The following is a 16,310-nucleotide window of genomic DNA, read 5'->3' as shown; positions in this document are numbered from 1 at the left end:
AGAAATATTCTTCTGTTTTAGGGAGGGGTTTAAATGTGAAGACTTTATGCACCTAGCTAAACCATAGTTGAAGAAAAATATGTCATTCATTACACATTAGACGCTAGTAGAAATATTCTTTTGTTTTAGGAGGGGTTTAAATACGTAGCATCGAGTGTAGATGTGTAGACTTTATGCACCAAGCTTAACATTAGCTAAAGAAAAAAATGTCATTCATTACACATTAGACGGTAGTAGAAATATTCTTTTGTTTAAGGGATGGTTTAAATACGGAGCATCAAATGTACTGTAACTTAAATTTTCTAGATAAGTAGCTCAAAAAGCTGAAAAGCAAATGCTTTTTAGACACAGCTGTCCGGAGCAACTGCAACTGCTTGGGAGAGACTGGTAGAGTAAGAAAGCAATGGAGAAAGCGAGAGGTATTGTGGTGGTGGTGCTTTTGTGCTTGGTGGTGGTGATGGAACTTCCAGAAGCATCCGCTACGAGATATACAGTGGGAGGGAACATGGGTTGGACTAGCAACGTCAACTACACTCTTTGGGCTCAGGATAACTCTGATCCATTAAATTTTTGCTTTTTCTGTCAATGTTTTATTTTTGTTCTCCCTTTGTTAATTCACAGCTCAAATTTTTTATTTTTTTGGTTGATGATGCTTCCGACTGTGTGAGACGTGAAAATGGCCTAATGGGTTGTGCTCAAAATCTGCTCTTCTCCTTTTGTTTGATGAAATAAAAGCATTTTTTTTTTTTTTAAAGTTGATTTCTTGATGTGTAAAGTTCAAGTTAAAAATCAGTTTTTTCCGCTGAAAAATGCAGGAAAAAAATTTGGTTATTCAAGTTATGAGAATGCATGTGTCTTTTGGTTTTTTCTATGTAGAAAAGCCAGTGTCTTCTTATATGTTTGTCTTACAACAATTTATTTTGTCGTACAACAATTTACTTCCATATTTTAATGTATATTTTGGTTAGTTCTAAAGGGTAGTGGATGAAACAGAAATCTCGAAAATGAACAGGAATGTGCAGAAATCAATTTCTTAGTAAAAATTCACCCAACACTACACGAAAACTTCAAATAAACAAGTACCAAATATTAATTTACTACCAAGAAAACTATATATTTTATGCTAGTAGTAGTTGCTATTTCTGTTTTTCTTTTTCCACCAGTTTTTGTGTATGAGAGGAACCAAAAGGATGTTCTAGAGGTGAACCAGACAAACTATGTTCGTGCAATGCTGAAAATCCCCTTTCACAACTGGTCCACCGGAGCCGGAAGAGATCTGGTTCCACTGAATGAGCCAAGGCACTACTACTTCATTAGTAGCAATGGGTTCTGCTACGGTGGCATGAAGATTGCCGTTGAAGTTGAAAACATGCCTTAGTTATGTCGTGTTTTAGTATTCTGGATCAGTGTGATCATGTGACGGTAATAATCTGTGTGTTTTAATAGAGTTGTACTATGTAATTGATATGTCATGAATTACAAACACGTTCAGTGTTTTAACACAACGTGATTGTGCGATTCAAAATCACATTGAATTCCGCATCGAATTTCGCTTCTCATTGTTTGGTTCTTTAAAGAAATCCATAACCCACAAGTAACTTTGAGCTGGATTTCACCATTTTGCTCTAAGATTTAACTTACAAGATTGCCTAATTAACTTCGAAAGCAGTAAAACTGCCGTTAAACGTAAGATTACTGACAACTGCACATTCAGACAAGAGAAGATTGTCCGATTAACCTGGTTTGAACACGGTAATCAACCAACACTTAATCTTAATCTATTTATTTTTAATCACTAAACTCTCAAACTTAATTAATGTATAAACAATTAGGTTCTTGCAATTATGAACAGGCACAGCTTTAACATTTTTTAACATAAAAGGTCAAACAAGAGAAATATAATATTGCACATAGGAACCCAAGTTGTCTGGACAAGTAGCCCGCGGTACCTGTAGATCTGGAAACTGAAACCTTATACAAACAAACTAACCCAGCAAAACTAAAAGCTCAAAAGCAAAGTGCTTTTCTAGACAGAGCTTTCCAGAGCAACTGTTACTGCTTGTGAGAGACTGATAGAGTGAGAGAGAGAGCAATGGAGAAGGAGAGAGCTACGGCGGTGGTGGTGCTTTTGTGCTTGGTGGTGGTGATGGAACTTCCAGAAGCATCAGCTACGAGATATATGGTGGGCGGGAACGTGGGTTGGACCAGCAATGTGAACTATACTATTTGGGCTCAGGATAAGCACTTTTACAATGGAGACTGGCTCTGTAAGCTAACCTTTCTTTCTCTTCTCTCAGATCCATTAAGTATTTGCTTTTCTGTCAATGGTATTTGTTCTGTTAGTTAATTCACAGATCAAATTTTCTATTATTTGGTTGATGATGCATGTGAGTGTGTTAGATGTGAAAATGGCGTAAAGGGTTGTGCTTAAAATCTGCTTTTTCCATTTTTCTTTGATGAAATAAAAGCACTTCTTTGTAAATGTTTTTTTCCTGATGTGTAATGTTCAAGTTCAAATTCAGTTTTTCCTGCTGAAAATGCAGGAAAAAGGAAGAAATGATTACAATTTTGGTCATTCAAGTTATGAGAATGCATGTGTGGTTACTTTAATTGCTTAAATTTGTTATAAACAGTTTAAATATAATCAGATTACCAATTACGGAGTTTTTCTGAATTTTGTTTCTTGCTGTGTAAGGCTTATGCTAAATCTTAGTTAATTATTTAAGTATTAAAATGTTAAAACTCAGATTTGCCTACTGAAAAAAATATGCAGGAAAAGGAAGAAGGAGCATTTAAATTTTGGTAATTATCTTCAAAGTCCACAGCATACAAGATTTCTGTTATGTTTTAGTATTTTGTATCTATCATCCTGGCTGATTCAGATATGCAACTTTTTCTAGTTGTTTTCCACTTGGCTTTTTGGCTTTTTCTGTTAAGAAAGCCACTGTCACAGTTCCTGTCTTATTATATGATTGTTATACAACAATTTACTTTCATATTTTAATGTATCTTTTGGTTAGTAAACTAAAGGGAAATCCGAAAATGAATAGGAGTGCGGAAATCAATTCCTTGGTAAAAATTTGCCCTATACTACACGAAAACTTCAAATAAGTAGAAAACCATATATTTTAAGCTAGTTGTTAATTCCGTTTTTATTTTCTCTCTAGTTTTTGTTTATGATAGGAACCAAATGGATGTTATAGAGGTGAACCAGACCAACTATGTCTCGTGCGATGCTGAACATCCCCTTCACAACTGGACCACCGGAGCCGGAAGAGATGTGGTTCCGCTGAATGTGACAAGGGACTACTACTTCATTACTAGCAAGGGGTACTGCTATGGTGGCATGAAGCTCGCCGTTAAAGTTGAAAACATGCCTCCACCCCCCGAAGCTGCCCCAGTGATGAGCAGGAGCAGTGACCTAACACCTGCTTTCGGGTCCCAGTTTGTATTGCCCGCAGTTTTCGCAATTGGCACAATGTGGGACGTTTTAGTTCGCTGTGAACGCATATGATCCTTAAACTTGAGCTAGCATTGATGGGATTATCGAAATTCACTAAACAGTGAGGATTATCCATATCAAAATTAGACTATTCTTCTAGCTAAGTAAGTTAAGCCCTTGATTTTTGAAGCAAATTGAGATTACCTTCCACTTTACTTAGATCTAATTTTCTTTTGGTTTTTGGGGTTTGTGATCTGTTGGTGTTGTTTTTGTTTCACCTTGATGGAGTAGAAATTGGACAATGGTGTTTTGAATGAGGAAGATTTTAAGTGTTATTTTAATGGATGATTTTGAATACTTTATTTATTGGAGTATATTCACATGCCTTGATTCCTGAAGTTTGTGGAAATTGACTGTATTTTATTTCGTGATCCTCCAAGCATGGAGCTGGATCCAACCGTTTAAGCGTGTCGTTTTGAGCGTCTCTACAGCTCAGGCGGATTGAAGGTCAACCCATGCAACTCTAACTCATCGTTTACAATCAATTTCGATCACGTGATTGAATACTCGTCGGATGATGAACAAATGCAATCGGTAAACAGCTTAGCATTGGCTTAATGATTAATCATCACCTCTAAATTCTAAAAGAGAGAGACATGAATCAAATGATCCATGCACAAGAAGAAAACTTGCATTAAATCCAGGTTACACGAGCATATATGAGATGACCCTCAAAACCAAGTCTTTGTTGCGTCCATTGTGATGAACTTGTTCTACCAGTCGTACGACCAGTTCGAAAGCACTTCAAACTTCAATGGGTTCGGTCTTATTGTCAACCGCAATCCCTGTAAACATACATTTGCTTCCCAATAATTAGATTAATCTAGCTAGTTCGTACTTAGATTACATTTCACTGAAGAACACATTTCTTACAGAAAGGGAGTTGTTACTAGCAAAAATAAGATCACATGGTTTGATAAACCACCACAGGGTGCCTTTGTGGTTTGGGGACGAATTCCAACCCATATTTTGACACGTTTGACCCTGATATTTACCAAACACCAGACTAGGCACGTGGTGGCCGACATTTGAAGGTGACGAAGCCATACTAACATGCATGTGAAGTAACGAACATAAATAAAACTTATAAATTTAAATACAATGCTTATGTAATTATGGAACGTGTTCAAAATATATAACTAATTCGAGACACTAGAAAGGAAATAATATAAAATTGAATGAACAAAGGAGTAGGTCCTATGCCGAGAGGACTTGAAGATGCCGATGCGGGAGTGCCTTGACGCCGGGATGGTACGCCTCGAATCTAAGTCCTAAGGGAGCGCAAAACAAACATAAGTGGATCATGTTGATATATATATATATATATATATATATTTTTTTTTTTTTTTTTTTTTTTGAAACATTTATCAACATACTAACCCCCAAAGTTTTAAGAAAACTAATAGCGTAATATGTAATAGGTTTTCCGAAAACCCTAGAATGCCAGAAAACCTTTATAAAACAAATCTCGTATATAGTGTGCCAAATAGTGGTATCCAATAACAATATCTCTCGGCCCAATGCCAGATTCTATGTCTATGCACCAGAAGCCAGAGATTATTTTTCCCGGCCCAATGTTATCTCCATGTCTCTCGACCCGAAGCCAACAACCATATCCCTCGCCCGTAGGCGGAACAGTGACCACTAGATACGCACAAAACATTGAACATAGTCTTTCCAAACATAGGTACATATATCTCAAAACATCTTCATAGCATAAAGTCATCCATCATCTATACTATAAAGAAGTGTGTAAAAGCATGTTCTAAATAGTATATAGTCATCCATCATATATACTATAAAGGACATTAGTTCGATCAAATATGGTATTCCAAAATAATTTTTCAACATAACATAATATCTTATAAAACGTTTCGTAAAACGTAATCATTAAATCATGCTTTTCATGTATGCATTTCTACAATTAAACATGCATTTTAGAAGGGGTCCACTCACCTCACACCGTTGGCGAAGAGCCGTGCAAGCAAGGGTAGATGGGAACGCCACTAACAAACACACCTAAGCACATAAAGTGACCAATTAATAAAACTATATTATGACAATTGAATTTCGGGAAACAGACGCGTAAACAGGTTCAGGACATCGAAATTAATCTAGAAGGGGTCCGACCGAAACCCAAAAAGTCAACATAGACCAATCAGCGTTGATTGGAAGTCAACTGTCAACGGGACCGGGTCAAACGGCAATGGCCTTCCAGATCCTCCATGTGGCTGTTTTCGGTTTTTACATGATTTGAAGAATATATGTAATAGTTTAGAAAATTCTGAAAACATACTGTCATTATCCCTCTCCTGCAAGGCTGCAAGGGACAAACTATGAGAAACATTTGAAAAGGTCTGATAAATAACTTGAACGGGGCTGATTGTGATCGAGAAAGTTGTGTTGAACATGAGGGCTTTGTTTTCTTTTTTGGCCGATGTGTTCAGCTCAACATGGTCTAAAGCAAAGAAAACGGAGTCTTTTGATGGTATTACGAGCTCAAAAGAAAATTACATCCGAAACTATTTAATAGATAACTTGATCTGTAACATTCATAGATCAATTTAAAATGGTAGTCAATTATGTGTATCCATATGCAGCAAAAAATATGTTAAAAAAATTTGATTTTACCGAAAAACTAGACATATAAAATCTAACGCCGATGGGAAACAGTTAAAGAAACGTCTTGTTGGTCATTGTCAAACTGAAAATTCACTACAATGATCTAGCCCTTCCAATAGGAGAGCTTTCTTTTTATCTCTCCGCTTTCTGCATCTGTCCTATTTGTACTGCCATTGTTGTAAGGCAACGGCAATCGTTGTTCTCATTTTCCGAGTGGCAACCACTTTCATTCGGAATCTGAATATATATGTCCAACTTGCAAACAGGTTCTGCATCCCATTGCCAACTCTATTAACATAAACAGAAAAGTTTGGGAAATGTACTTCAGAGATATTATTCCAAGACTGGGTAAAGAAGGAGATGATGGTAACTACGGTTCAACTGCTGTTTGTGACACAATGTGCTTGCAGGTATTCAAACTGTACCTAATCTTACCCTTAGCACAATCCATTTCTTGTTCATTTTCTTCTAGAACAATATTATGCACGTGATTTCTTTCTCTTAATAGATTCGGTAATTAACTGCGAGTACTTTTTTAATTAGCATTTCTAAATGCTTACCAGGATTCCTATGATCGCGGGCTCTGTCTAAGAGAATCCATTATGGTAAATTTGTTGCAGAGTGCAAATTTCGATCCAATCCAAATGCCTATGAAGCTGCCATTATCGAACAGGTACATGGTCTTGAATGTATTTCTCTATCCTTTTGTCACGAGTAGTTTTGGATGTTCCGTGCTCTTAGTCTGTTTTCTTCATTTTTTTCAGAACAGGGACAAGGTGATGGCCTTGTTGACATATCCAACGGTTGAGGAGGCAATCATAAAGAGGGTGGAAATGAAGGTGAAAACTTACGGGCAAGAAGTGACCTTGTACGAAGGGGAAAAGAAAAATCCCATCCTGGTTTATAAGATAAAACCAACCTTGGTTGCAGATTTATATGGGGATTGGATCATGCCAAATTGCCAATGACAAAGGAAGTTCAATTGGAATACTTGTTACGAAGGTTGGACTGAGAGAAAGTTAAACCAGTATTTAATATCTATTTCTATCCACGTACAGAAATTTGTGCTTTTTGAAATTGTGCTTTTTTCAGAAGCATGGGGAGCTGCTTATGCTTTTACCTGTAATTTTACGATTTGATGTGGATGCTAAGAGGAAAGACATGTTATTGTTGTATGATTAAAATAAGTACAGGCCGTTTTGCAGTCTATCCATCTATATATATGTGTGTGTAAGTTTAGCAACCCACTCTAGCTTACTGAAGTCTTGAATGTTAGTGCCACCCAACTAAAACTGTTAGGGTTATTCTAGACACCCATCCCCGACATTTTTGTTTTTGAAGTTCTAATTGAAGACCATTATTGGTGCTCGAAAATATTCAAAACTCACTTCTCAAAAGTGTAAACTTTTTCAGACATTATTATAAGCAAGGAGGGCTAGTGAGGTTATGTTTGTAACTGTTTTTAAAAGGGTTAAAAATATTTCTTAACAACCAAAACCACTTACGAATATATGTGGTGAAACACTTAGAAGTACTTTTAAATTATAGAAAGGCTTTCTTAGGAAACATGTTTCCAAGTGTTTTATATTTCCCTTAAAAGAATTCACAATATAAGTACTTGTAAATTATGTCCTTGTCACAAAAATATTCTCATGCAACAATTACAGAGTGAGGACTGAGGGAAACTACCCTCTTTAAATTATGTCCTTGTTGCTAAATTATGTGCACGGCAAAAACAAGTGTACTGGATTTGGGTCTTGTGCAATTGTGCTTTTAGCTGTAACGGCACATGGTTTACAACGTGCCAAACGACCATTAACCCTTTTGATTTGGTTTGCTTTTCATACCTTGATTGCTTGGTCCTCAAACTTTATGCACCTAGCCAAACCTTAGCAGAAGAAAAAGATGTCATTTATTACACATTAGCCATTAGTAGAAATGTTCTTCTGTTTTTGGGAGGGGGTATAAATACGGGACATCAAGTGTAAATGTGTAAATTTTTCATCTAACTTAACATTAGTAGAAGAAAAAGATGTCATTCATTACACATTAGACACTAGTAGAAATATTCTTTTATTTTAGAGATGATTTAAATACGGAGCATCGAGTGTAATCGTGTAGACTTTATGCATCTAGCTTAAAATTAGTAGAAGAAAAGGATGTCTTTCGTTACACATTAGACACTAGTAGAAATATTCTTTTGTAGGGATGGTTTAAATACGGAGTATCGAGTGTAAATGTGTAGACTTTATGCATCTAGCTTAACATTAGCAAAAGAAAAAAAAAAGTCATTCATTACTCATTAAACATTAGTAGAAATATTATTTTGTTTAAGGGATGATTTAAATACGGACTATTTAGTGTACCGTAAATCAAATTTTTTGGATAAGTAGCTCAAAAAGCTCAAGAGCAAAGTGCTTTTTAGACACAGCTGTCCAGAGCAACTGCAACTGCAACTGCTTGGGAGAGACTTGTAGAGTGAGAGAGCAATGGAGAAAGAGAGCTATGGTGGTGGTGGTGACGGAACTTCCAGAAGCATCAGCTGCGAGATATACAGTGGGAGGGAACATGGGTTGGACTAGCAACGTCAACTATACTCTTTGGGCTCAGGATAAGCATTTTTACTATGGAGACTGGCTCTGTAAGCTCATCTTTCTTTCTTATCTCTGATCCATTAAATTTTTGCTTTTTCTATCAATGTTTTTTTTTTTTTCTCCCTTGGTTAATTCACAGCTCAAATTTTTTATTATTTTGGTTGATGATGCTTCCTAGTGTGTGAGATGTGAAAATGGCCTAATGGGTTGTGCTCAAAATCTGCTTTTCCCCTTTTGTTTGAGGAAATAAAAGTACCTTTTCTTTTCTTTTCTTTTTTTTTTTTTTTTTTTTTTAATGCGTAAAGTTCAAGTTAAAAATCAATTTTTTCTGCTGAAAAATGTAGGAAAAAAAAAATTTGGTTATTCAAGTTATGAGAATGCATGTGTCTTTTGGTTTTTGCTGTGTAGAAAAGCCAATGTCTTCTTATATGTTTGACGTACAACAATTTACTTTGTCTTACAACATTTTACTTTCATATTTTAATGTATTTTTTGGTTAGTTCTAAAAGGTAGTGGATAAAACAGAAATCTCGAAAATGAACAGGAATGTGCAGAAATCAATTTCTTAGTAAAAATTCGCCCAACACTACACAAAAACTTCAAATAAACAAGTACCAAATGTTAATTTACTACCAAGAAAACTATATATTTTATGCTAGTAGTAGCTGCTAATTCTGTTTTTCTTTTTCCACCAGTTTTTGTGTATGATAGGAACCAAAAGCATGTTCTAGAGGTGAACCAGACAAACTATGTCTCGTGCAATGCTGAAAATTCCCTTACAACTGGTCCACCGGATCCGGAAGATATCTGGTTCCACTGAATGAGCCAAGGCACTACTACTTCATCAGTAGCAATGGGTTCTGCCACGGTGGCATGAAGCTTGCCGTTGAAGTTGAAAACATGCCTCAGTTATGTCATGTTTTAGTATTTTGGATCAATGTGATCACGTGACGGTCGTAATTTGTGTGTTTCAATAGAGTTGTACTACGTAATTGATATGTCATGGACTACAAACACGCGTATTTTAAAATAAATTAATTAATAACACAACATGATTGTGCGATTCAAAATCACACTTGATTCCTTATCTAATTTCACTTCTCATTGTTTGGTTCTTTAAAGAAATCTATAACTCACAAGTAACTTTAAGCCGGATTTCACCATTTTGCTTTAAGATTTAACCTAAAGATTGCCTAATTAACTTCAAAAGCAGTCAAACTGCCGTTAAACGTAAGATTACTCACAACTGCACATTCAGACGAGAAGATTGTCCCATTAACCTAGTTTGAACACAGTAATCAACCAAAACTTTGATCTTGATTTAATTATTTTTAATCACTAAACACTCAATCTTAATTAATGTATAACAATTAGGTTCTTGCAATTATGAACGGAAAATGATCCTCGCTGGATCATTTTCCTAGGAATCTCACAATCATGTCCGTTCATCGTACATCGTGAGGTTAGAAATCATTTAAAATTTAAAATTCAAACATAAATAATACCTAACAAAAACTAGGCCGCATGATGTACGATGAATGAACACAATTGTTGGATCCCTAGGATCCAAAGAAAAAGGATCTAGCAAGGATCCTTTACCATCGAACCGGATCCCCTCCTGAGCATGGGGATCAGAGCCAGCTGAGTAGTTTATCTAGATCCTTGAAATTTGATTTAACAGTTACAAACAATAGATCCCTCTAAAAGTTATAATAATTACAACTATTGTATCAAATTTCAAAAATCCATATGAACTGCTCAGCAGAATCCGATCCCCATGCTCAGGGGTGGATCCGGTTCTCTTTTCCATTATGAGCAGGCACGGCTTTAACATTTTTTAACATAAAAGTTGAATGAGAAATATAATATTGTTTATTGGACCCGAATTATCTGGATAAGTAGCCCACGGTACTTATAGATCTGGAAACTGAAACCTCGTACAAACAAACTACCCCAACAAAAACTAAAAGCCCAAAAAGCTTAAAGCAGAGTAGTTTTTTAGACAGAGCTTTCCAGAACGACTGCTATGCTTGTGAGAGACTGATAGAGTGAGAGAGAGCAATGGAGAAAGAGCGAGCTGCGGCGGTGGTGGTGCTTTTGTGCTTGGTGGTGGTGATGGAACTTCCAGAAGCATCAGCTACGAGATATATGGTGGGAGGGAAAATGGGTTGGACCAGCAATGTCAACTATACTATTTGGGCTCAGGATCAGCACTTTTACAATGGAGACTGGCTCTGTAAGCTCATTTTTCCTTCCCTTCTCTCAGATCCATTAAGTTTTTGTTTTGTCTGTCAATGTTTTTTGTTCTCTGTTAGTTAATTAACAGCTCAAAGTTTCTATTGCTTGGTTGATGATGCTTCTGAGTGTTTTAGATGTGAAAATGGCTTAATGGTTGTGCTTAAAATCTGCTTTTCCATTTTTGTTTCATGATAAAAGGACTTATTTTTAAAAGTTTGTTTCTTGATGTGTAAAGATCAAGTTAAATTCAGTTTTCCCCGCTGAAAAAATGCAGGAAAAAAAGAAGAAAAGATTACAACTTTGGTTATTCAAGTTATGAGAATGCATGTGTGGTTACTTTAATTGTTTAAATTTGTTATAAACAGTTTAAATATAATCAGATTACTTATTAAGGAGTTTTTTCTGAATTTTGTTTCTTGCTGTGTAAAGCTTATGCTAAATCTTAGTTAATTATTGAAGTATTGAAATGTTAAAACTCAGATTTGCCTACTGAAAAAAATATGCAGGAAAAGGAAGAAGAAGCATTTAAATTTTGGTAATTATCTTCAAAGTCCACAGTATACAGGCATTCTGTTATGTTTTAGCATTTTGTATCTATCATCCTGGCTGATTCAGGTCTGCAACTTTTTCTAGTTGTTTTGCTCTTGGCTTTTTGGCTTTTTTCTGTTAAGAAAGCCACTGTCTTATTATATGATTGTTGTACAACAATTTACTTTCATATTTTAATGTATCTTTTGGTTAGTCAACTAAAGGGAAATCCGAAAATGAACAGGAGTGCAGAAATTAATTCCTTAGTAAAAATTCGTCCTATAGTACACGAAAACATCAAATAAGTAGAAAACAATATCTTTTAAGCTAGTTGGTAATTCCGTTTTTCTTTTTCCTCTAGTTTTTGTTTATGATAGGAACCAAATGGATGTTATAGAGGTGAACCAGACAAACTATGTCTCGTGCAATGCTGAACATCCCCTACACAACTGGACCACTGGAGCCGGAAGAGATGTGGTTCCGCTGAATGTGACAAGGGACTACTACTTCATTACTAGCAAGGGGTACTGCTATGGTGGCATGAAGCTCGCTGTTAAAGTTGAAAACATGCCTCCACCCCCTGAGGCTGCCCCAGTGAAGAGCAAGAGCAGTGACCTTACACCCGCTTCCCAGTTTGTTTTGCCCGCAGTCTTCGCCATCGGGGCAATGTGGGACGCTTTAGTTCGGCTGTGAACGCATATGATATTTAAACTTGAGCTAGCATTGATGGGATTATCGAAATTCGCTAAACAGTGAGGATTATCCAAATCAAAATTAGACTATTCTTCTAGCTAAGTAAGTTAAGCCATTGATTTGTGAAGCAAATTGAGATTGCCTTTCGCTTTACTTGTATCTAATTTTCTTTTGGTTTTTGGGGTTTGTGATTTGTTGGTGTTGTTTTAGTTTCACCTTGATGGTGAGTAGAAATTGGACAATTGTGTTTTGAATGAGGAAATTTTTAAGTGTTATTTTAATGGATGAATTTGAATACTTTATTTATTGGAGTATTCACATGCCTTGATTGCCGAAGTTTGTGGAAATTGACTGTATTTTACTTCGTGATCCTCCAAGCATGGAGCTGGATCCAACTGTTTAAGTGTGTCCTTTTGAGCGTTCCTACAATTGAGACCGGTGGAAGGTCAACCCAATTCTAACTCATCGTTCACAATAAATTTCGATCACATGATTGAATACTCGAGGGATGATGAACAAATGCAATCGGTAAACACCTTAGCATTAGCTTAATGATTCAATCGTCACTTCCAAATGCTAAAAGAGAGAGAGACATGAATCAACTGATCCACGCACAAGAAGAAAACTTGCATTAAATCCAGGTTACACGAGCATGTATGACCCTCAAAACCAAGTCTCTGTTGCGTCCATTGCGATGAACTTGTTCTACCAGTCGTAAGACCAGTTCGAAAATACTTCAAACTTCAATTCAATCGCAATCCCTGTAAACATACCTTTCCTTCCCAATAATTAGATTAATCTAGCTAATGCAAGATAAAGATAAAAGTGTCTAGGGTTTGAATTGAAACTTACTGGAATCTAGTAGTCGATGATGAATCTTTATTCAAGTACCGTTAAGCAACTACTAATGATCTGTGTTTTAGGGTTTGAATTGTGTATATTATTCTTTTCTCTAGGAGGTAAATATATAGTTGTACAATATCCCATATAATAGGAAATAAGAATCCTAATTATGCAAGGAATCAAATAGTGGATTACATTCTTAAATTATATGGTTGACTCACGCCAACACTCCCTCTCAAGTTGGTGCATACATATCTCGTAATTAAGCCCAATTTGTCAAGTGAGTCGTGAAACACCTTTGTTGAAACCGCATGAGTTAACACATCTGCTAATTGTTGTTTAGACCTCACGTGTGGAATATCAATCAATTTGACATCTAACTTCTCTTTGATGAAATGTCTATCTACCTCCACATGCTTTGTACGACCATACTGAACAAGATTATTGGCTATTTCTCTCACAGCTTGGTTGTCACAGTATAATAACATAGCTCCCTGAGGCTTGAACTCAATCTCAGTGAGAAGAATCATGAGCCATAACAATTCACAAATTCTATGTGTCATCCTCTTGTACTCTGCCTCTGCAATGGATCTAGTTGCTACATTTTGCTTCTTGCTTCTCCAGGTTACCAGATTTCCTGCTACGAATGTAAAGTAGCATGGTATGGAACGACGATCAGTAATGTTTCCTGCCCAGTCAACATCAATATACCTCTTCACCTCCATATGTCCATGCTTCTTGAAGATCAATCCTTTACCCGGTGCACATTTTAGATAACTTAGTATACGCATCATTGCTACCATGTGATCCTCACTGGGTGCGTGCATAAACTGACTTACAACTCTGACTGTATACACAATATTTGGACGTGTAAGCAATAGGTAAATCAACCATCCTACCAATCTCTGATATCTTTCTTTATTGGTAGGCACTTGATTATGACATATCACCAGGTGATGATTCTGCACAATAGGAGTTTCAGCTAGTTTACAGGCCAATATTCCAATTTCAGAGAGAAGATTAAGAATATACTTCCGCTGAGACAAGTAAATACCGTCACAAGAACGAGCAACTTCAATGCCTGAGAAGTATTTCAAGCCTCATAGATCGTTCATCTCAAATTATGATGAAAAATACCCCTGCAACATTTACCATTTCATCCACATAGATTATCAACAAAGTAACTTTACCTTCCATGCGTTTGATAAACAGGGTGTGGACCGTATTTCCTTGTCTATAGCCATACTTTTTCATTGCTTCAGTGAACCTTCCAAACCATGCCCTGGGTGACTGTTTGAGTTCGTAGAGAGCCTTTTGGAGTCTACATACTTTTCTTGCTTCATTCGGTGTTTCATATCTTAGTGAAAGATCCATTTATACTTCATCTTCTAGATCTTTATGTAAGAAAGCATTCTTCACATCGAACTATTTCAAAGGCCAATCCAGGTTAGCAGCTAAAGACAAAAGGACTCAAATAGTATTCATTTTTACAACTGGAGCAAACGTATCTTGGTAGTCAACTCCAAATATATGTGTGTATGCTTTAGCTACCAATTTTGCCTTGTATCTATCAATAGATCCATTCGCTATGTGCTTTATGGTGAACACCCATTTGCATCCCACCATTCTCTTCCCTTGTGGTAGTGACATTACATTCCACGTTTTGTTCCTTCATAAGGCTTCCATTTCTACTTTCATGGCTTCTACCCAACAGGAATCTTGCAAAGCCTCTTCCACTTTCGATGGAATTTTAATCCCAACCATTTGATTCACCATGGCTTGGTACTTGGGTGATAGTCGATGAGTGAACACATTATGTGCAATTGCATATCTCACTTTTTCTTCCGGAGAAAACCTGTTAGATGGTTTCCCATGATTTTGCCTAGAAGGTAAAATATAGGAATTTTCAATAATATTTAGAGTATGAGAACGTACATCTTGGATATCCGTGGAGATATAAATGTGTACTATTGGAGGAGAATGAGGGTTATTTTCTGTTTGCACAATCTCAGTAACACTTGCCGACCAATTACTTTCTATTGAATCAATAAATGATGCAGGCCCATTGTTCCTTGCTCCATGAACTGTCTCTCAGTCAGGGGTTTCTCAGCCAAGATCCACTGGGTTTTGGAATGCTATACGATGGCCCAATACTGGGCTTGGAGCTATTATGTCGTGGCCTACCATTGGGCTTTGAATTGTTGTGTCGTGGCCTACTAATGGGCTTGAATTGTTGGACTTTGAATTGTTGTACCATGGAATGATGTGTCACAATTTTGAATTTGAATTGGTGTTGTTTGGACTGATGTGTCACGACTTTCTGTTAGGTACCGTTTGGTAAATGGGGTGAGACGGAATGCAGTGAGACGAAACGCATTCGTCCCACGTTTGATGCTTCAAATTGTCTAAAACGCGCTATTATGTGGAACGAATTTTAGGCACTTTTTCGGCCCCCACTTCCCCTTTCTATAAAACCCCTCTCTTTCTCAATTCACCCATGTATGTGTTCGTTAGCTCTTCTGCAACTACTTATTATTGGTAAAGAAGTAGCAGTAAAGTTTAGATCTTGAAGAGTTTTCATAGTATATATATGGGAAAGAAATAGATTCAAAGGTCTTCCATGTTTTTTTTTTCCTGGGGTTTGGTGTTTTTGATGGTGTCTGAGTTGGGTTGCTGTTAAAATCTGAGAAATGAGAATTACGATGTGATTCGGGACTAGTTTGAAGTGTGGATTTGGTTTCACCTCAATGGTTTTGCAGATGCTTTTGATGTCGATTACTTCATTCAACAGTTGAATGGATTCATCAAAGTTGTTAAAGAGCTGCTATCAGAGATTGCATCGAAAGAACCTGTCCATGTAGATTGTAGCAAACGAAAAGGCCAATTTGATTACATTGAAAGTGTTCTTCCAGCCCTCTTAGAGCATCATTATACTTCAATTACACCAGCAATGGGCCAAAGATGGGACAGGTATTTAAATATGCTCTTCTCCGCAGGCCAAACATTAGACTCCTTCAGGCTTACATTGGCTTCCAGGCTGCTTATATTCAGGATAAATACAAGCACTTGAAGCATAGAAAAACCTGCAGAAACCTATGTAACAGAGAATTTGAGTATTTGAGTATACCTTTAAAGCATTTTGGAGATAAGATCCAAATTTTCGAATTCATACATCTTGGTCAAAAGACGAATTTCAACCAACGATGAAATTGTCCCGTCCCGTCCCATGTATAAATGTAGTACCAAACTGCAGACGAAACATGGGTAAGTTAGTCATTTAATATTTTGGT

The 16,310-nt window shown here is 36.6% G+C and overlaps 3 protein-coding genes across 3 annotated transcripts; all 3 read left to right on the top strand.

Annotated features, from left to right (window-relative positions):
* The first annotated feature begins 403 nt into the window (after positions 1-403).
* Positions 404-1,378, top strand: LOC137739337 (early nodulin-like protein 16). The gene is made up of 2 exons (XM_068478897.1): positions 404-587; positions 1,164-1,378. The coding sequence occupies exons 1-2, from the start codon at positions 404-406 to the stop codon at positions 1,376-1,378; spliced, it is 399 nt and encodes a 132-aa protein (XP_068334998.1).
* Positions 1,379-2,092: 714 nt separating this feature from the next.
* On the top strand, positions 2,093-3,734 carry LOC137740981 (early nodulin-like protein 17). The gene is made up of 2 exons (XM_068480789.1): positions 2,093-2,267; positions 3,168-3,734. Exons 1-2 carry the CDS (start codon positions 2,093-2,095, stop codon positions 3,512-3,514), a joined length of 522 nt encoding a protein of 173 aa, XP_068336890.1. The 3' UTR covers positions 3,515-3,734.
* Positions 3,735-10,749: 7,015 nt separating this feature from the next.
* LOC137740978 (early nodulin-like protein 17) lies at positions 10,750-12,462 on the top strand. Its single transcript, XM_068480788.1, has 2 exons — positions 10,750-10,954; positions 11,846-12,462. The coding sequence occupies exons 1-2, from the start codon at positions 10,780-10,782 to the stop codon at positions 12,175-12,177; spliced, it is 507 nt and encodes a 168-aa protein (XP_068336889.1). The 5' UTR covers positions 10,750-10,779; the 3' UTR covers positions 12,178-12,462.
* The last annotated feature ends 3,848 nt before the right edge of the window (positions 12,463-16,310 follow it).

This window comes from Pyrus communis, chromosome 7, assembly GCF_963583255.1.
Source record: "Pyrus communis chromosome 7, drPyrComm1.1, whole genome shotgun sequence".
In the NCBI taxonomy this organism is placed as follows: domain Eukaryota; kingdom Viridiplantae; phylum Streptophyta; class Magnoliopsida; order Rosales; family Rosaceae; genus Pyrus; species Pyrus communis.
This window is presented reverse-complemented; position numbering and strand designations above follow the sequence as displayed.